At 49.6% G+C, this 19,917-nt stretch overlaps 1 protein-coding gene across 1 annotated transcript in view; it reads left to right on the top strand.

The window, feature by feature from the left end:
• KMT2A (lysine methyltransferase 2A) overlaps positions 1-19,917 on the top strand; it is a 47,895-nt gene that overhangs the window by 5,701 nt on the left and 22,277 nt on the right. The window contains exons 2-13 of the mRNA XM_074848857.1: positions 5,813-5,882; positions 7,128-9,796; positions 11,053-11,230; positions 11,618-11,852; positions 13,140-13,204; positions 13,997-14,368; positions 14,993-15,066; positions 15,699-15,827; positions 16,678-16,791; positions 17,938-18,084; positions 18,325-18,420; positions 19,212-19,332. Of these exons, the coding sequence (XP_074704958.1) occupies positions 5,813-5,882; positions 7,128-9,796; positions 11,053-11,230; positions 11,618-11,852; positions 13,140-13,204; positions 13,997-14,368; positions 14,993-15,066; positions 15,699-15,827; positions 16,678-16,791; positions 17,938-18,084; positions 18,325-18,420; positions 19,212-19,332 (4,270 nt within the window). The remainder of the gene's footprint in view (positions 1-5,812; positions 5,883-7,127; positions 9,797-11,052; positions 11,231-11,617; positions 11,853-13,139; positions 13,205-13,996; positions 14,369-14,992; positions 15,067-15,698; positions 15,828-16,677; positions 16,792-17,937; positions 18,085-18,324; positions 18,421-19,211; positions 19,333-19,917) is intronic.

The following is a 19,917-nucleotide window of genomic DNA, read 5'->3' as shown; positions in this document are numbered from 1 at the left end:
TCGGTTGTCCAAGTCCAGCTGAAGCACTGTTTTCTAAACGTCCGTTCTGGAGCTGGGTCAGAGAGAGAGATTTCACTTGCCAGACGCGGCGTGTTGCCAGTGGTCTCTCAGATGTGGTCCAGGAGGTTTTGGTCTCGCTTTTCTCTCACCGGGTGCAAGATAAATCTTCCGAGGTAACAGTTTGGCTGAGCCTTTTCCTCGGAGGTGGTGTTGAAAACTTGTCGCGACCAGAATGAGTGTTTCAGGTGCTCTAACAAGCATCCCTCTTTGTTCAGAGTGGAAGTTGTAAATCAAAGCTTCTCATCCAGGACGGCACCAGGACTCTGTGGACAGCACAGACTGGTTACGTTCTGTTAGCGGGCGGTGCTGTAAGGTCGCCTGTTGTGCTGCCTACCCCCAAACACCAGATATTCTCATTTCCCCTCCAGCAAGGTGGCAAGAGCGATCTGTGCGCTCAGTCACGCCGTCAGAACAGGCGCGCGCTGTGCTTGAGCCCCGTAAAGAGCGGTTTGCTCTTTCTAATTCTAAAATGAGGTGTCGTCCGAGGGCCTCGGGAAGCTGCGGTCCCAATCACGGTTGTGTTGTCGTGGTTGATTGCCGAGGGTCCAGCTGCAGTGTAGTTGCAGGGGTGCACCTTGTTCTGGTGATTCTAGTGTCGGGGTTGTCGTGTGGAGGGGACCCAGCCAAGAGCTGTTTGGAGCTCTCGGGGCGTGCTGTGCAGATGGGCGCCGTTCGGAGGTGAAGCCCTAGCAGAGTCTGTGTGTCGCTCCCCGTCAGAGCTTTCGTCTAATTAAAGCATGAAAGGAGAAGTGGACCCTCCGCCGAGTCAGTATGTAACTGTAACCCTGAGCACTCCGCCGCTTATTAGCGATGTTGCATCGCACACGGTCGCTCAGGAAGCATCTCCCTGAACTCCCAGCCGACTCCGCTCCCAACATGAGTGCAGAACGCGCCCGGTGTTTATCTCGGGGTTACTTATTGCCAACCTCCAAGGATGTTTACTCTGCTGAAAGAAGAGGAATCTGTTAGATATTGTGCCATAGTTACTGAGCAGACTTCTGAATGAGCTTCTAAAAATAGCTTATCTCTTTCCAAGAAGATGAGGTGTTGTATAGTTGGGGCCACAACCAAGATGGTGAACGGGAAGAGAAGTAAAGCGTTGTTCGGATGACTCTCTTGTAAAATGAAATCAACCTTTTCAACCAGCTGTGTTGCTGCTTTAGTGCTTCTGACAGCTTGGATGACAGTCCCGTGCAACTTCATGGATCTGTGGTGGTACGGGTGATCCTGTCATTCCTCAGAGAGGGATCAGAACATCCATCAGTACCTGCTGGATAGTTTCTCATTTGAAGGCGGATTTTCCTCCGAGATCTGTAGTCGGAAATTCTTTGAAAAGTAATTTTGCTCAAGAATGTTGTAATAGAGCTTGGCTTACAACTCTTCTGTTCCTGTAGTAGCTGGGCTGCTTCAGGAGAAGCCTTTCTTCACAGCTCCGAGGTTTCAGCCCGTGGAGGTGGCATGCTGTTGGAGTGGGAGATGTACGTGGCAGCTCTGCCGCCCGTCGAGAGATCGCCCCTTGCCTGCTTGCTTGGGCTTCATGTCTTGCACATGAGGCAAGCCTTCCCTCAGCCTTTTATTTATAATCCCGAGTGACCTTTTTTGTGTTGCATTATTCTTTCTCAGGTAAATGAGGTCACGTTCAGAATCATTATGGTTTTTAATCACTCTCCATCTGTCGTGCTTTATAGTCACTTCTGAAAAACTGGAGGGCGGCTGTGCCTGCTTAATTTGTCTCAAAACTGTGTTTTGATGTATGATGGCCAACCGGGATGGCTTAGCCAGCCTGGCAAATGCACGCTGGTACTTGTGGCCATCTCGATCTTCTCTGACACGTTCCAAGGCTGCCTTCTCAGGTGATGAGAAGGAGCACTGGGAGGTCACCAGTACACTCACAAATGTCACCAGGCAGACGTGAATGGTGTATTGGTCATGCTGCTTGTAGTTGTAAACAAAGCCAAAGCGATCACGTTGTGAGGGAGCCTTTTTACCAGAGGCGCTTCTGCTGAGACTGGTTGGTAGGAAACAAGAAAAAATGGTCGTTCCCGAGATAATGGGCCAAAGCCAGAATTGACGTATCCCATTGGGAAAGGAAGGTAATGGAGCTCGCTTTAAAAATAACGCGGGTTCCATTTGTGGGTTATGGCAGGCAATTGTCAAAAATACAGAAAGTACCAATTTAGTGGCCTCAGGTAAAACAATAATGGTTGTAAGACTGGAATAACAAAATGAAGAGAACATTCATAGTAGCCTCATGAACTTGAGGGCGGGTGCAAGTCAAGGCTCTTGGTTGTGTTGGGTTATTCGCTTCGTGGCCCCAGCCCCGGGTGTTGGCAGAGGAGGTGCGTTGTCAGGGTGGTTTGGCGATAGCTGGGGTGGGCATTTGGGGTTCCTCCCGCAGAAATCCCGCGTTGCTTCCTCATGTCTCCGACTGTATGGAAATCCTCTGGGCCAGGCAGCGGGTCTGAGCAAACCCCGTCAGGGCAGTGAAAGTCGTGTTCCTCTTTCTGCTCACAAAGAGCATGGAACGGTGGAGGGGGGCTGGAGCACGAGGAGGCCACACGATGGGTTGCTGTCTGTCGTCAGGCCCGGTTTGGTTCTGGCAGAAGAGCGGTCAGCAGGAATCGCGCTCCTGGCCTGTGCTGCCGGCGCCTCGGAGCGCCGGACCGGCGAGGTGTAACTTCAAATGTTTGTCCTCTGTTCCTGAGCTCTCACCGCACCCAGCGAGCTGCTCGGCAGCTTCGGTGTTACACGTCAGGTTGTTTGCAACTGCGTGAGACTGTTTTCGCTGTTAGATGCATCTTTCTTTGCTACTGGAGGTTTGCAGGTGCTGCCCAACAGCGGGTCTTTCATACACGTGTAAGCTGAGTGCCAGTACCTGGTATTTTAGATTACACTGAATGAACCTACGTGCCTCTCTGGGCAGGGATGGTCTCTAATTCAATCTTGTAAATAAATCTTTGTGTCTGCTACTCTTCCTGAAAGCAATTTGTTTGCTTCCTTAGTGTTTTAAGTGGTCTGTTGGAAACGCGGGTAGTCCTTAGAGCCGAGTAGTTGCTGTTGCCATCGGGAGGGCTCTGGGTGCGCTTCTCGGGCTGCAGCGTTGTGGGTCTGGGGGTACAGCCCTGAGCTGCCGCTTGCTTGAAGCGCTGGGCAGCTGTTAATTTACAGCAGGAGACCTGAAAATGAGTGGTTTATGGAAAGAAGTCACCGCTGTCTTTTTTTCACGAAGCAGTCTGTAGGATTCTCCCCTAAAGAGGCTGTATAGATGCCTTAGGGGTCTTCTGCTTGCGGCAGCAGTTCTGTTTCCTTGGGGGAGGCGTTATTCAGCTTTTCTCCGTGCGCTCTGTTCACGTGATGGTGTGTTTGAAAATGCTGCAGATCTCAATTTCTGGTAGGCTGACAAAGATGAAATCGCGTGAGGTGAGCACCTGCTCCCTTGGCGTTTCCAAGCCTGGCTGTTCCTAGGCAGCCCGTTGTGGCCCTGCTTGTGATCTCGGTCTTTGGACCGTCCAGCCCGAAGCGCTCTCTGGACGGCCTCTCCCTCGGAGGGTGCCAGGGCCCCTCTCCCCGGGCACACGTCACTGCCGGGGCCGTGCCCACGCACCGTGTTTACATCTCGCAGCGCGCCCACGTGCTCGGGGGGTGGCAGGCTGGCGTGACGGGCCCTCGCTCCGTGGCGCGGGCAGCCGGGCGCTTCTGCAGCCTTTCCCGCTCTGCTTTCACTGCTGTGGGATTAAAGTTGAGAAGCGGTAGCTTTTCCCTTTTAGGGAAAGCTCTTGGGGGAGTTCCGCGTGATGCAAGGTTCCTCAGGTAGAAACAACGCATTTTGGCATAATTTTATTTCTTTTATGTTGCTTTATTGTTGCTCTTTCCGGTTTTCTTGGCATCACTGCTGCTACTGCAAGGAGCAGATAGGCAGCAGGGCTGTGGGGAAGGGCAGGACTGTCCCCTTCTCCAGCCGCGTGCGCTGATAATCGCTCACAGCGATCGTGAACTGCAGCCTGAGCTCACACGTGTTGCGTTTGACTCACTAAAGCGTTATCTGCGCTGAAAACTTGAATGGCCTTCTGTTCAGAGTACTTGCTCTGTTCGCACTGTTTAATGCCACACAGAAAATTTTGAGAAATAGTTTGTCCTAAGCCTTGCCGCTTTTTATCACATCACAACTTTCCTGTAGACGTGGGTTCAGGTCTCAGCACGTGGTTTAATTTCTTTAAAACTAAACTGGTAGCTGAGACTTTCTTTGTGGTCTGTCCTCTAAGTAGATGAATTAGAAGTTTCTGTGGAAGCACAAGGTGGAAAAAGACTCTGTTTTGACAAAGTCTTTTATCAGGCCTAACCGTTACAGAAGCAGCACAGGTACCTTCAAGCGTGCAGCAACATCACCCAGCAGTTTAAAGAAGCAAGTGACAAGGGACACCTCTGTTTTCAAAGTCCAGAGGAAATTTAAGACTGGCAAACATAAATACTTCAGGAGAAATTGGACTGGGAAAGCTGGAGCAACATAAAAATAAAAATGTGACACAACTTTTGGTGGCAGATGAATAGGATGGACTTTTTGCATAGTCCCCGAAAAACCTCTTGATGTGAACAGGGGTGCCTTTAACGTCATGCCTCTGTCGGAGGGAGAAGCTTTACAGTGCAAGGCAGGTTTTCATCTCTTACAGACAAAGGCTGGAGTGAATTTAAAAAAAAAAACCCCAACAACGAAAGCCACGTTTACTGTAATCAAGAGTCAAGTTTTAAGAAAATTGTCCTTGACATTCCATAATGTTACCTACATGGCTACTGATTTTGTTATTCTTTGAAAGGTAGCGGTTAGTAACGGCTGAGGTCCCTTAGCAAGAAATGCTTTTTTGGTGGTGACTGCTTTGGAAATCACGGGAGAGGAAACAACCTTTGGTGCCTGGGAGAGAAAGCTTGTTCTGTGGCCTCACCAGCCTGTGGTGTTCCTAGATCCGCAGTGCTGCGCCAGGCTGCGGTCCCGGGCTGTGTGAGTGATGCCTGCCTCTTAGGGGTGACCCTGTCTCCCCATCAGGAGCTTTCATTTGCTTTAGCTTGCTCCTTAGCCCGGCTGGGAGGTTGTTGCATGATGGAGCTGATGGGTGGGGTTCATCTGAAGGCTCGCCAATCTCTGTAGGGTCCAAAAAGGCCCTGAAATCGTGCGTTTTCCTTCCGGGGGTTGTAGGAGCCGCTGTCGGCCCTGTTGCAGCGGGTGGCAGGGCCTCCCTCGGGGACGCTGTCAGGAGGGGACCGGAGCGAGCCCTGCCCTCTTGTTCCAGCTCCAGGGCGCTCGGGCGAATTACAGACCTCGGGTGCTTCTGCTCCTCCAGAGAGGCTTTCACGTGGGTTTGGAGGAAGTTAGGCTGCGTCCGTACCAGGAGAGTAAAGATGGAAACGCTTCTTGTGCCAGGGTGTGTCTCTAGGGTCATTGGAAGGGCAGCTCGTGTAGACCTTTGTGGTTTGATGTGAGCGGCAGATTTTATGCATTAAGGGTTTGTTTCTGTACATACCTGTTCTTTCTTTCCCCATAACTCTTTCTGATCGTTCCAAGGCTGTAAACTGTAGCTGCTTTATATGTATATATAAAGTTGTGTTTCTTTTTTGGCCATTGTTTGCTAGAAGAACAAATGCTGGGAAGTTACTTGTGAAGGGAAAATCCTCTAGAGTCCTTCCACACTTTGGTCATAGTGAAGTTCATTTTAATGTTAATATCCACGTCTTCAAATTTCCATCCGCTTTCTCATTGCAGGATGAGCAGTTTTTAGGTTTCGGTTCAGATGAAGAAGTCAAAGTACGAAGTCCCACCAGGTCCCCCACAGGTATGTTCAAGTCGCAGGATTGGATGTTGACTGCGTGTTCTCCTTTGTGATGGTTTTGCTGTGCCTCTCCTGTTTGCTCCACCAAATCTCATCCACCATAAAAGCCAGCCCAGTCTTTGGATTTGACTTGGTTAGTTTTGAACTCTTTACACCCGATCTGTTACAGAACAGGGAAACTTTGAGTAAAAGAGTTACACTGATGAAACCAGTATTTGAAACCTTCATGTTAGTGCTTCGGAGAAGCAATTATTTTAACAGTAAGCATCGGAAACTGGTTTGAATATTTTAGTATCTTTCAATAGAGTCATTATTGCCTGTAACCAGAACCTTTGCTTTCTTGGAAACAAAACAAATACAGAACACTTGAGGCTAAGCTGTAGCTAAGTTGTTGCATTCTCAGCTTTCAAGATGTAGGATCAAATCGTGACAGGACTGCCAGCGCATGAGTTCAGCTTTGATTTTAGAGCCTCGCCAGTAAATGCTCTCAGCGCAGCCCTGTGCTCGCTCAGCGCGGCGCTCGGCTCTGCTTGGCCCTGCCATGAGTTCTGTGGCGGAGAGCCGCGCTCGCAGGGCGTTCGGGGGAAGAGGGCCATGCTCTGTGTGCACACCCGGAGCCGGAGTGGCTGGGGACGGTGGGTGTGCGCTGAGACGCACTGCTGGAGGTGAGTAGTAAAGTCTTGCACGTCTGCTGGATGGTTCCAAGTGCAGCGCCAAGTGCTAACTGTGTTTCAAAGCTAAAACCAGGTTTTTTAGTAAATTACCTTCTATCAACCTCTCCCTGTACCTTGTTTTTGCCTTACTGACCTGGCCCTTAGATGGATAGTAGTGGAGGAAAAGGATTTTTTTTTTTCTCCTTTCAACTAGCTGTGGTCTGCTTAAAAAAAAAAAAAAAAAAAAAAAATCTGAATGTGTTTGACAGGTGGCACACACCCTTAAGAATTACTGTTCCTTCTCAACATTCGGTTGATAGTGGGTTTGTGCCGTTACAGACATAGTTGTTGTGAAGAGGCAAGCTTGTGTTTGAAAGACAAAGGTCCCGTTCATATTTCACATGGGAGAAGAGGCTTGTTGGGAAGGTGCTCTTTCCACGCATTGATAAAACTGTGGTTTTACTTGTTGATTAACTGAAACACCTCGACGACTTGTGCGGGCAGTGTGACTGATACTGAGTAAATACCTGGGTGATGCTGATCCGACACTCGGGGAGATTTAATGTGTGCTCTGCCTTCTCTACTTCCCTCTCAGTTAAGTCTAGTCCACGGAAACCTCGCGGGAGGCCCCGGAGCAGTTCTGAGCGAAGTTCAGCTGTACTGTCAGACTCCTCATCAGTGTGTTCCCCCTCGAGCAAGTCTGAAACCACATCCATGGAGAAAGTAAAGAAGAAGGAGTTGAAGAGTGGGGAAAAAAGACGAGGAAGACCTCCAGCACTTACGAGCGTGAAGTTCAAATTGTCACAAGTAAAGGACGCGTCAGACATTCAGAAGGGCAGCAAAGAAGAAAAAGAGAGCCTGAAAAAAATCAAAAGGTCACCATCCACTACGTTTCAGCAAGCAACTAAAATCAAGAAACTAAGAACTAGTAAGCTCTCCCCACTGAAATCTAAATTTAAGCCGGGGGCGAAACTTCAGATTGGGAGGAAGAGCGTTCAGATCGTGCGCAGGAGAGGCAGGCCACCGTCCTCTGAACGTTTAAAGACTTCCTCGACCTTAGTCATCAACTCGCAGCTGGAGAAACCCCAAAGGATTCGCAAAGAAAAGGATGGCACGCCCCCCCTTACGAAAGAAGAGAAGACCGCGGTCAGACAGAGTCCACGCAGGATTAAGCCTGTTAGGATTATACCTTCCACCAAAAGGACGGATGCCACGATTGCGAAGCAGCTCTTGCAGAGGGCTAAAAAGGGAGCGCAAAAAAAGATCGAGAAAGAAGCGGCCAAACTGCAGGGCAGGAAGGGGAGAACCCAGCTCAAAAATATCCGGCAGTTCATCATGCCGGTTGTGAGCGCTATCTCGTCACGGATTATTAAAACACCCAAACGGTTCATCGAGGATGAGGACTACGATCCTCCTATTAAAATATCCAGGCTGGAGTCCACGCCGAACAGCAGGTTCAGCGCTACGTCTTGTGGCTCCAGTGAAAAGTCCAGCGCCGCTTCTCAGCATTCGTCCCAGATGTCTTCGGACTCCTCGCGGTCCAGTAGCCCCAGCGTGGACACGTCTACGGACTCCCAGGCCTCCGAGGAGATGCAGACGCTTTCCGAGGAGCGAAGCAATACTCCGGAAGTTCACACGCCGCTGCCCGTTTCTCAGTCCCCTGAAAACGATAACGGTGATCGGAGAAACAGAAGATTTTCGATAACGGAAAGAAGTTTTGGCCAGAGGACTGCTAAAAAGCTGTCAGCCTTACCCAGCGTGCCGCAGCAGCAGGCCTCCTCCTCTCCTCCTCCCCCTTTGCTCACTCCCCCGCCGCCGCTGCAGCCGGCTTCCAGCATCTCAGACCATACCCCGTGGCTGATGCCTCCTACCATACCGCTAGCCTCGCCCTTTCTTCCCGCCTCAGCCGCACCCATGCAAGAGAAACGCAAGTCGATCCTGCGAGAGCCGACGTTTAGGTGGACCTCCCTGAAGCATTCCCGGTCAGAACCGCAGTACTTCTCATCAGCAAAGTATGCCAAAGAGGGTCTTATTCGCAAGCCAATATTCGATAACTTCAGACCCCCGCCACTGACGCCGGAGGACGTCGGCTTCGCGCCCGGCTTCTCCACGCCCGGTGCAACCGCTCCGGCGCGTCTGTTCTCCCTTCACTCTGGAACGAGGTTTGATATGCACAAGAGGAGTCCGCTGCTGAGGGCGCCCAGGTTCACGCCGAGTGAGGCCCACTCCAGGATCTTTGAGTCTGTAACTCTGCCCTCGTCAGTCGGTCGCGCCGCCACGGGGACCTCCGCGACGGGTGTCTCCTCGCGGAAGCGGAAGAGGAGAGTGTTCAGCCCCATCCGATCGGAACCCAGATCTCCCTCGCACTCCATGAGGACGAGAAGCGGGAGGCTTAGTACCTCTGACCTGGCGACTCTCACCCCACAGTCTTCTGTCTCCTCCTCATTAACTAGCATTTCTGTTAGTTCTCTTGCCACTAGTGCCTTAAATTCAACTTTTACTTTTCCTTCCCATTCCCTCACGCAGTCTGGGGAATCGGCAGAAAGAAGCCAGAGACCGAGGAAGCAGGCCAGCACTCCGGCAGAGCCCTTCTCGTCTGGTAGCCCTACTCCTCTGTTCCCCTGGTTCACGTCGAGTCCCCAGACGGAGAGAGGCAGAAACAAGGACAGGGCAGCAGAGGAGCTCTCCAAAGATAAAGACGCTGACAAAAGCCTGGAGAAGGACAAGAGCAGAGAGAAAGACAGAGAGAGAGAGAAGGAGAACAAACGGGAGTCACGGAAAGAGAAAAGGAGAAAAGGGTCTGAAATTCAGAGCAGCTCTGCTTTGTTTCCTGTAGGTAAAATGCCCAAAGAAAAAGTTGTCAGCGAAGACATTGCAGCGTCGTCATCTGCCAAAAAAACTGCCGGGCGGAAGAAGTCGGCAGCGATCGATCCTGCGGCAGACATTTCCAGCGCTGCTCTGGTGGAGACGGCAGCCATCAAAACCAAAACGTCCAAGAAAGGCAGAGGGGGGTTAGACAAGTCGGATCTGGACCTCAGCCCCGCTGTGCCGTCTCTGGAGAAGGAAAAAGCCCTGCGTCTTTCTGCCCCTTCATCAAGCACTGTTAAACATTCCGCTTCCTCCATCAGCTCTATGCTGGCTCAAGCGGACAAACTGCCGATGACTGACAAGAGGGTGGCCAGTCTTCTGAAAAAGGCAAAAGCCCAGCTGTACAAGATTGAGAAGAGCAAGTCCCTCAAACAGGCGGATCAGCCAAAAGCACAGGTATTCCTTTTTCCGAGTTTTTTTCTTTGGCTAGAGCACATCTGACTTTGAACTTGCACTGAAAGTCAGGAGTAGCTTTCGTATCCTAAGCGTGAAGAATTAACGTGCCGAGCTAAGCAGCTGTTAGTGCAACAGATGGCAAACGATCCAAAAACGAGAAGCCCTGGGCAGAAGCTGAGGGGGAGAGGGAGCTGCTGTGTAGTCGGCTCAGGGGGGAGCTGCGTGCGTTTTTAGAGATCAGCACGGCGTAGCTGCTCATTAGGTTGCTCTGAATAAATCTCAGCTAAGTGATCGTCTGGAGCAGTTGTAGTCACTCTTAAAAGCACGATGCCAGCAAACTGCAGAGCTCTGTCTTGGCCTCGATGTTTCTCGTAGGCCCTTCTCGAGCGCAAAGCTGGCTTCTGAAGAGAGAGTTGGCCTTGGTCTCCCTCTCTTTTTAACTGTACGGGGGTGATCTCTCACTTACGGGCAGGATTAAAAACCGTTGGGATTTGCATCTGACTGGGGGACCGCTTCCTACCGCTTTCCTTTCTTCCTGCTCCCCCACCCCAAAACCACCCTTTCTGTGGTCCTCTTTAGCTACCAGAAAGGCAGGTGAAATACACTTCCAGAGAGCGCTTCCTTTTTATTTAAACTGTGACTTTCCCTAAGGGCCCTAGTGTTGAAAATCACCAGCGCATATTTGAAATAGAAAACTCTCCAGTTTTTGTCTCTGAAATGACAAAGTGCGTGCTTCTGTACGGCTGGCCTGGTGTGGAAGGAGCCCGGGCCCTCACAATTACCTGTTTGGGGGAGTTCTTTTAGTAGGAGACACTTCAGAATCCTGTGGTGAAAACGTGCACGGAAATGCCGCATTTCTTTTAGCACCCCCGTAAACGCGAGCCCCTCGTTTCAAGGCCAGCCACCACAAAGCTCTCGCACAGCTGGATCAGTTGGCACCGAATGCCAGCCTGATTCCACTCGACTCTGAGTCTGGGATAGCGGCGCCTTCCTAACGTGGCTCCATCAGCAAGTTGACTTCCCAGTACGCAGAAACTTTCCGTGTAATTCCAAATCAGTAAAACCTCTTCTTTTGAGTTTATCCTCTCTTGGATAACCAGGACTGAGAGTCTTTATTTTTAGCCCGATTCGTGCAAAGTGCAAGCTAAGATACAATTTAACTCTTTAGGTTGTTTAGTAGCTTCCGTTACCTGTTTCCCAGCCTCATTTGGTACCTTGCTTAGGAATGCTGTCTGTTCTCACGTTCCGAAATCTAGGGACAAGAGAGCGACTCATCAGAAACGTCAGTCCGAGGACCACGAATAAAACATGTTTGCAGGAGAGCCGCTGTCGCGCTGGGCCGCAAGCGAGCAGTGTTTCCTGATGACATGCCCACTCTGAGTGCCTTACCGTGGGAAGAGCGGGAGAAGATACTGTCTTCCATGGGGAATGATGGTGAGCGAAGAGTTCCAGTTTTCATCTGCGAACTCGTACACAGTCAGCTTCTTTGAGTGCTTAAAATGAGCCATTAGCCAGGGAAAGTATGTCAGACAGCTCCAGGCTGTCCGATACGGTGCCGCTCAGACAGAGTTAATCCTTTTAACCACTGGTAATTGTTACAAATACGTGTTCTGCGCTAAACTTTCGCTCTGCTGAGGGGTGCGTGTACGTACAGAGATGTACACGTCCACGTAGGGGTGCGTATGCACGTGCTGACACGCAGCCCTGGCGTGGCTCTGCCGCTGAGCTCACGCGTAGCGGAGTAAATTCCATTAGTGAATTAGACACTCCCAAAACATTCTTTGATGTCAGTGAATTCACGTTAGAAATGTTTTTTGATAGATAAGTCATCGATAGCTGGCTCAGAAGAGGCTGAACCTCTGGCTCCACCGATCAAGCCAATTAAGCCGGTTACCAGAAACAAGGCACAGCAAGAACCGCCGGTGAAGAAGGGCCGGCGCTCGCGGCGCTGTGGGCAGTGCTCGGGCTGTCAGGTTCCAGAGGACTGTGGTGTCTGTACTAACTGCCTCGACAAACCCAAGTTTGGCGGGCGCAATATAAAGAAGCAGTGCTGCAAGTAAGTGTGAGAATCTGTTCGCTAATCCCTGCGCTGCGCGGGGTGAGCGCACCCGCGCTCCGGGGCGGGGAAGAGCGGCCCTGCCCTGTAGCACAGGCTTTGAGGGAGTTTGCCCTGGGCTGAGGCTGGAGCATGGCAGGGGATTGTAAACGGGTATAAAGTCAAGGCACAGGTTCGAGGGGAGCCTGTTAGGAGCTCTTTGCCCCAAGTTCACTTCTGGTTTATCCTCCCCGGTTTGACGAAACTGGCGCAGCGCTGGGAAGCGTTTGGTGCGAGACCAGTGGCTTTCATCAGGCACTGTGGGTGTTTGCAAGGAAGGCAACGTATGCAGAAGTATTTAGCACTTCTCCCGAATTGCATTTCGGAAGAGCTTGTGTTCTCAAGATGATGTTTATCTGGTGTATGTACACTTGAGACAACAAAGATGTCTCTGGATGTCCTGAAGAAGTAGCACTTTTCCTTGATTTTTCCTCTCATTTTTTATACATACCACTTAGCCCGAACCTTTTGCTTTTTTCAATTGCTGCATTAAATTGATTTTACCAGACTAGATAATCTGTCTGAAAAGGCAGCAACTGAAGTGGCACCAATAAAGATTGTTGTGGTATGAAAGCTATTTATAAAGCATAGCTGTGAGAATTGCTGGGTAGTGCTCATCTGTGTGAAAACACTCTGCAGACTACAATCTGTAAGTAGTCTCGCTCTTCGCAGCTTTGCCCAGGCCTCGGGCTGGGTTTCAAAACCACGGGCCCTGCTACAAGAATGAAGGCAGAAATGAAGCCTAGCCCAACTTGTCGAAGACATCATGTGCATAAGGGAAATATAGGAAATAAAGCTGAACGCTTAAGAAAAGGCTTGGTCACCGAATCCGATCCCACGCCAAGAGTAGCTATTTTTGTCTGAGGTGGCCTCAGTTTGGGTTATGTAAAACCTACAGCTGAGAGTTCGATGTGGTTTCTTCGAGCTCTTGGAAGTATCCTGATGCTTTTCAAATCTTAAGAAATGGAATTGATGGGTGTTTACAGTGAAGCAGTGTTGTTACATAAGCAGTTTTAGTGACCTCAGAATTGTGTTGAGAGTGTGGAAAACCAAAAGGAAAATACAGAGGAAAATAAGTTTACATACCTCTGAAGAAGGGAGGACGGGTGTGGGGGGGAAGATTGCTTGGAGGAAGGTAGCAGGTGCATTGATAATGTTTCTTCCAATTTTTCATGATGAATATTTACAGGCTGCCCTCTTCGTGTCTGCATTTTCCTTCTGATTTCTCGACCTGTTCTTTCTTTGTAGAATGAGGAAATGTCAGAACCTCCAGTGGATGCCTTCAAAAGCGTATCTCCAGAAGCAAGCTAAAGGTAGGCCCAAAGGCTTGGCATGAGCATAGCACAAGAGGGACGCTTTCATCTCTTAAATTTTGCTTTTTCTGCTGCTGTCGTGGCTACACTGAGCTTCTAGAAGGTTAGTCTGCAGCCAAATGTGGACAGGGAGCCTGAGTGCTCCGCTGCTGCCAGGTGAACGTCGCAGGCGAGGTGCAAGCAGAGGCAGTGTCAGTGCCCCGAGCAGCCGCTGCCTCTTTCAGCACCAGACTTGCCGTTTTTCCTGCCATTGGGAGGGGGCTGCTGCTGATGGCCGCTCAGTCTCCCCTCTGCCCCTCGGAGGAAGCATTTCTCAGAGGTTTGCCTGCTCCTGAGTGACACGGGGACTCCTGAGTCTGTTGGAGCCTCCTTCTCTCTGACATCAGGCTAAAATTAAGCCTCTGTCTTCTCGGCTGGGCCTCTGGAGGGCTGCGCGCTGGCGTGACAGCGCTCGGGGGGCTGCCCCCAGCTCCCTGAACTGCGCCACACAAAGTCTGATTTCTCCTTTGCACAGCTAAGCTCTGAACCTGCTTTACTACAGAAGGGGTTTGCCTCCTGCTCTGTCAGAATAGAGGTCTGAGGTATTAGAACACAGATTGTGACGTGAGCCACCCGTGTTAATTTTACCGACAAAATACTTTATTTTTTTTGAGTACTGTTTTGTCTTTTGTGTGACGGAATGACAAAATCGTGGCATCAAAGCATCTTGTTTCCTTGTTGTAAAAAAGCAGCAAATCGTTTGACGTCACACCGTTTTGTCTGTGTTGCTTTATTGATGCTTCTTCTTCCTAGCTGCAAAAAAGAAAGAGAAGAAGTCAAAGACAAATGAAAAGAAAGAAAGCCATTCTGGAAAGAACCAGTTGGACTCTGGACAGAAGCAAACTCCTCAGACTGTGGTATCAAGAGAAGACAACGCCGTGAAGAAGAGCAGTGAGCCTGCCCGTAAGCCCGCTGAGGAAAAGCATGAGGATGGGAATTCCTCCGTTCCGGTGTCGGAGCCCAAACAGGTCCCTGCCTCTGGTACCAGAAAGACTGGCAAGCAGACGTCCCAGCCAGCGCAGCCCCCTCCTTCTCAGCCACCGAGCTCAGGACCTTTGAAAAAAGAAGCACCTAAACTTACCACTTCTGAGCCTAAGAAAAAGCAGACTCCCCAGCCAGAAATAGGTAAATGGGACTGTTTATCCTCAATATGCTTGAGTCAGATTAAGTAACAGTATTAGTGCCGCTAAAAGCTGTTGGATTTTAAAACGCATAAATGCTTTTTGATCTGGTGAAGTTACAGCAGGTTATTCTGGAAATTTTGCGTAGAACTGGCTTCCTTTTTACTGAACTACAGTGTATGTTGGGACGGGGAGAAAGACGGCCATCTTTATTGTGACTTTCAGTCACGTAGTCTTGGCAGTCTTGAAGTATATTTTCAATATTGTTAAGTCTGTCGGCTGTTCGCAGTCTGAATGGGCGACGAGAAGGATGCAATCTTTTACTACTAAACCGTAGTCTGCTCTTGCACGTAGCACAGAACAGCACGAGCAGTGGCCAGCGAGGCAGCTCCGGGACTTCTGTGGCTTTGCACCCAGAACGCTTCCGATTTTCAGCAGAGCAGACTCTCCTGGTCATGCCTCCAGGAGACTGCTCAAGTCGTGGTTGGTGAGGTGCAGTCACAGAAGAGGCTGGAAAAATTCTAGTCTAAAATTCATCACACGTTACCCAGCTGATTTTTTTTCCATTTCTTCTCTGCAGGTGGCTGTTAGTTACTTGAAATACTCATAATTTTTCCCCCCTTCCTAGGCACAGAACAAAGCAAACAGAAAAAAATTGCTCCCCGTCCAACTTTCCCTGTGAAACAGAAACCAAAAGAAAAGGTGAATACTGTTTTTTGTACACAGTCAGTAAATTTCAAGAACCTGGAACTTCTGTCTGTCTAGAAAGTAGAACTGTATTACTTAATCCTTTTGCAAATATTTTTTTTGTTGTACGTAAAGATGTTAGGTTTTCCCCTGTGGCAGTGTGTGGCTACCAAAGTACCTGGCATATGCCTGAGAGTTGGTTCAGATGTTAACTTGTGCTCTGAGACTTGTGTGTTGTGGGGTGGAAGCTGGCTTTTCCACCAAAAATGGAACTACCTTCATCTCAGAAACAACTCCATTATGGGGAGGAAAAAAAATAATAATAATTGTCTTATTTAAATCTGAGAGAGAAGTGCACAGGGACTAATTGCACCCAGACTTGCCCCACTGCAGCAAAATCAAAACCAGCGTTGTGATGAGAGAGAACCACGTGACGTTAGAGGAAAATGCAGCAAATGGAATTAGAAACGTTAATTGCGTGCGGAGCGCTCTTAAGCAGTGGTTTGCAGAACGGTTACTGTCTTGCAGCTTCTACACACTCGTTAATTCTGTGGTGGCGTGGGGGTTTTGTCTGTGCGTTTAATATAATTACTGGTAAGCGTTAACGTTTGGGGTTGGGATTAACGCAGGCTCCTTTACTTGACCAGGAAAAGCCCCCTCCTATAAGCAAGCCAGAGAGCAGCACGCTGAATTTGCTCAGCACTCTGACTAACGGAAGCAGTTCCAAGCAAAAGCCACCTACAGATGGAGTCCACAGAATCCGGGTGGATTTCAAGGTAGAGGACAAAATGTTTTAAGTATTTGAATGTTGCCTGGCTCTAGATACTGGAACTAGAGTCCCTGGAGAGTGCTGGCAGTGACTTCTGAGCTTGGGGGTCTGGTGCCGTTCAGAGAGAGCTGCAAATAGGAGCCTTCATGAGAAGTCACTCGGTTGATTTTTAGAAGCTTGTTATGCCTTTTTTTTCTTATAATTAGAGTACTGGATGAAGAGACACTTAAAGCTTTAAAACCTTAACTGTCAATGTGTGAGGATGAGCAAGAATTTGAGGTTTATGAAGAATTATTCCATTAAGATGGAACTATAAAACCTTACCACAACTTGAGCCAACAAGATTTGGGGAAAATGTTAGTAACCTGTCATTTACAACATCTGGGGTATATCCGGGGTTTTAAAATGATAAATCATGTACTTTTTTGAACAACAGTGTGGAAATAATAAAAATTAATATTTTCCTAATAATTTTTCAGTCCATCTATAAGTGTCAATACTGGAGATTATAGTGAGATCTGACGAGTGTTTTATACAAATATGGAGCTTTAATAAAGTACGATTCTTCTGAAATTTCACTTTTAGTAATAATTGCGCAATCATGAAGACCTTTGTCTCGTTCCTTAGGCTTGCTTTCCGTAGAAGGAAGGCGAGCGTGTTGTTGAGCCCTCTTGGCCGGAACAGCACTGAGATGTGGCTGTTCCGTAGAGGCTATAACGTAGACCGAGGCAGAAGTCGCAGTTTGAGCCCACGTAATCGCAGGCACAGACTCCGTAAAGCCGCAGTCAGTGTGAGCACTTTGTACTGATGTTGTGTTGCCTTATTCTGCATGGTGACGTATCCTTTTGTACTTTCAGGAGGACTGTGAAGTGGAGAATGTTTGGGAGATGGGTGGGTTAGGCATCGTCACCTCGGTACCTATTACTCCCAGGGTGGTCTGTTTTCTCTGTGCCAGCAGTGGACATGTGGAGGTAAAGCATTGTGTTCTGCTGTTGATGACTTAGTTACAGCACCGCGTTGTTACAGAAGTAAATAACTAAACGCTATTGTGACCTTAATCCCGGAGAAATTAAAATAATACCTGTAAATCTGTCCTTGCTAAAATTTGTCCCAAGATACTGAAACGCAAGGTCTTTAAAATCAGTTTGGAAACTTCTGCGGTGCTTACTTGGAGGTGAACTGTGTTAGACATAAAGGATAGTGCCTAGGAGAGCACCCGCATCTCCCCTTAATTTGGAATCCCTCATCTGCTGTCAAGCAGGGGCTTTGCTTTCTTTTAACTCAAAATAAGAAGGGCTGCCTGGTAACGTTAAAGGGCTTTAGGCAGCGCTGACTTTCCCAGGTACGTCTGTATCTGCTGAGAGCTGCAAACCCTTCCTGAAACGTGGCTGGGAAGAATCTGGGGCTGCATAAAGAGCTGGATTCGGGCTTAAGATATGCTAAATGCATTTTCTGGGTATAGATAGGTGTTTTGTCAACGCCCTCAGAGCAGCTGTCCCGGGACGGTGATGCTGGCACTCTAGAAAAGGCTTGGCCGTGAGGAGCGAGCAGTGCTGGGGAAGAGGGGGTTCAGTCCCGCGCACGGACATCGGTTTGCTCGAGGACTGTGCGGGTCCACTGGGGCACGGCGCCGTCCCCTTCTCACTCAGGTTGCTCAAGGGGCCAAACGAGCCTTCTGCTCGCTGTGTGCCCGCGGTGCTCGTGCCCTGAGGACAGTCCCTTTTCTAGCGTGACCGGGGAAGCTTTCACATGGCCACCGGAGCTGAGTGGAGGCAGAGGTGTCTCTCTTGGCTTCGTGTGTCCCTTCTGCACTGAGCGTTTCTCCCGGTGCGGGTGGCTTGTGTTCCCGTGCAGGAGGGAGATGCTGGGGAGCCCTGTGGGCCTCTGCCAGTGCTCAGAGCAGGCAGATAACGGGTACCTGCGTGCTGCCAGATGCCTAGTTGGGGTAGGTGGGCACGGCTCTGGGTTCTCTGAAGTACGCACACAGTTACGCCAGTAGAAACCCGTGTTCTGTTGGCCGTAAAGTGGAATTCAAAGTAGTTTGGAGCGTGAGGGGGCTTGTTCGGGACTGCGGTGCAGCTTCTGAGTCGCTAAAACCCCGCTCTCCCCCCTTGCAGTTCGTGTACTGTCAGGTCTGCTGTGAGCCCTTCCACAAGTTCTGCTTGGAGGAGAGCGAGCGGCCCCTGGAGGACCAGCTGGAGAACTGGTGCTGCCGCCGCTGCAAGTTCTGCCACGTCTGTGGGAGACAGCACCAGGCCACCAAGGTACCGCCACCGCCGCGCTCCCCGCCGCGCTCCCCGCCGCGCTCCCCGCCTCCCTCCAGTGCCCCGGCAGCAGGGAGGCCCCGGGCCGCGGCGCCAGCGCTGCCCTGCGCGGGGGAGAACACCGCTCACGGTGCTTCCCCTTGCCCCGAATGGGGGATCCGACCTAAACCCAAACCGGCCAGGGCTTCGTGTCCCCTCGGAGGGTCTCTGTTCCAACGCTTTTTCCCCTTGTTCTTGTAGCAGTTGCTGGAGTGTAACAAGTGCCGAAACAGCTATCACCCTGAGTGCCTGGGCCCAAACTACCCAACCAAACCCACCAAGAAAAAGAAAGTTTGGGTGAGGGATTTTGATTTCTTTTGTGGGCAATTTGCTGCTTGACTGGTCGTAACACCACAGGCCAGAGCTCTGTCGTTTACTTGCTCTGAAGCCTTCTAAGGGAGGGTGCCCATTGCCTTGGAAGGTACATTGGGAAATAAATAATGAGGTGGGTTCTTGATAAGGTTCTGAACAAGCAGGATTTTAAAGGGGTGACACCTTTCTTTAGTTGTATTAATTCTTCTGATCGTAGTCCCAGAACACAGAAGAAGCTCTTCAGAACAGAAGCATTTCCTTTGTTAACAGACTTACCAGTCGATATTGGTGTTGAGAGACAATTTGGTTTAACGCACTATTTTGTGTCTTCCTGTTTCTTGTTCTAAACAAGCACGAAAGATTTCCCTGTAGCATATTTGGTACTAATAGTTTTTAGGTGTTTTCTACTGCAATACCCTCAGAGTTGGTAAACTGTTAAAGTAAGACGTCATATTTTAGATCAGAAGAAATGCCACAACTGTATATGCTGTTGTTTTATGCAAAGGGAAGGGTGATGTTTCCTTCAGAGTAAGGACACAACTATGCTGTGGTTTATTTTCATTCTTTTTTCTTGTCACATTATCACCATTTTACCATAAAGAGAGGGAGCTCTTATCTTTTCAGTGAAAATTTTGGTATTTGAAACTCCTCATTCTGTTGTATAAGCTTTCTGCAGTCATTAAATACTAAAAACTATGAAATGTATGGTTAGGACTACGGCACAGAAATCGCTGGCTGAAAGCCAATAACTCTTGCCAAACACGTTCCTTTTCCAGATATGTACCAAATGTGTTCGCTGCAAGAGCTGTGGATCAACAACGCCAGGCAAAGGCTGGGATGCGCAGTGGTCGCATGACTTCTCGCTGTGTCATGATTGTGCCAAACTCTTCGCTAAAGGTACATAAAGTTGTGGTTCTTCCCAGCAGGAGCCTCTTCAGATGCTCGGGTTTGGATTAGGCAGCGTCAGCGTAGAGTGAGCAGAGGGCCCGCAGGGCGGGTGGGCTCATCACGGCGCGAGCGGGAGCAAGAGCTGCTGTCAGGGTCAAGCGTGAAAGCCCACGTAGTCGTTTCTGCAGCAGAGCTGGGGCCTCAGAGGTTACAGTGGCAAACAGAAATCGCCGCTGTTTTATGGTCCGCAGAGTTTGAGCCTTCCAGAGTTTAGACACTGCGCCATGTAAAGCGATTGTTACGCGCCCGTTGGCCCAGGGTTTCAAGTAGCAGCTGACAAAAAGACATTTTAAAGGAATCCTGACTTAAAAGCCACAAAATTCCTATTGTAAAGTGGTCGTTCCTTCTCGCGTTGGTTACCGTACGTGACGCGTTTGTATCTAGGAGGGGCACTCTGGGGGAAAAATGTCAGATAGAAAACCTTGCCTGCTCCACCTGACTGCTTGCCTGTAGGTCATCTTTGTCCTTTTGTTTTACTCATTAAAGCTAGTTCAATGGAGTATTTCGTTCATCTCACCTCCCCCAAAAAATGGG

The sequence above is a fragment of the Strix aluco genome, chromosome 23 (genome assembly GCF_031877795.1).
Source record: "Strix aluco isolate bStrAlu1 chromosome 23, bStrAlu1.hap1, whole genome shotgun sequence".
NCBI classification, from domain to species: Eukaryota; Metazoa; Chordata; class Aves; order Strigiformes; family Strigidae; genus Strix; species Strix aluco.
This window is presented reverse-complemented; position numbering and strand designations above follow the sequence as displayed.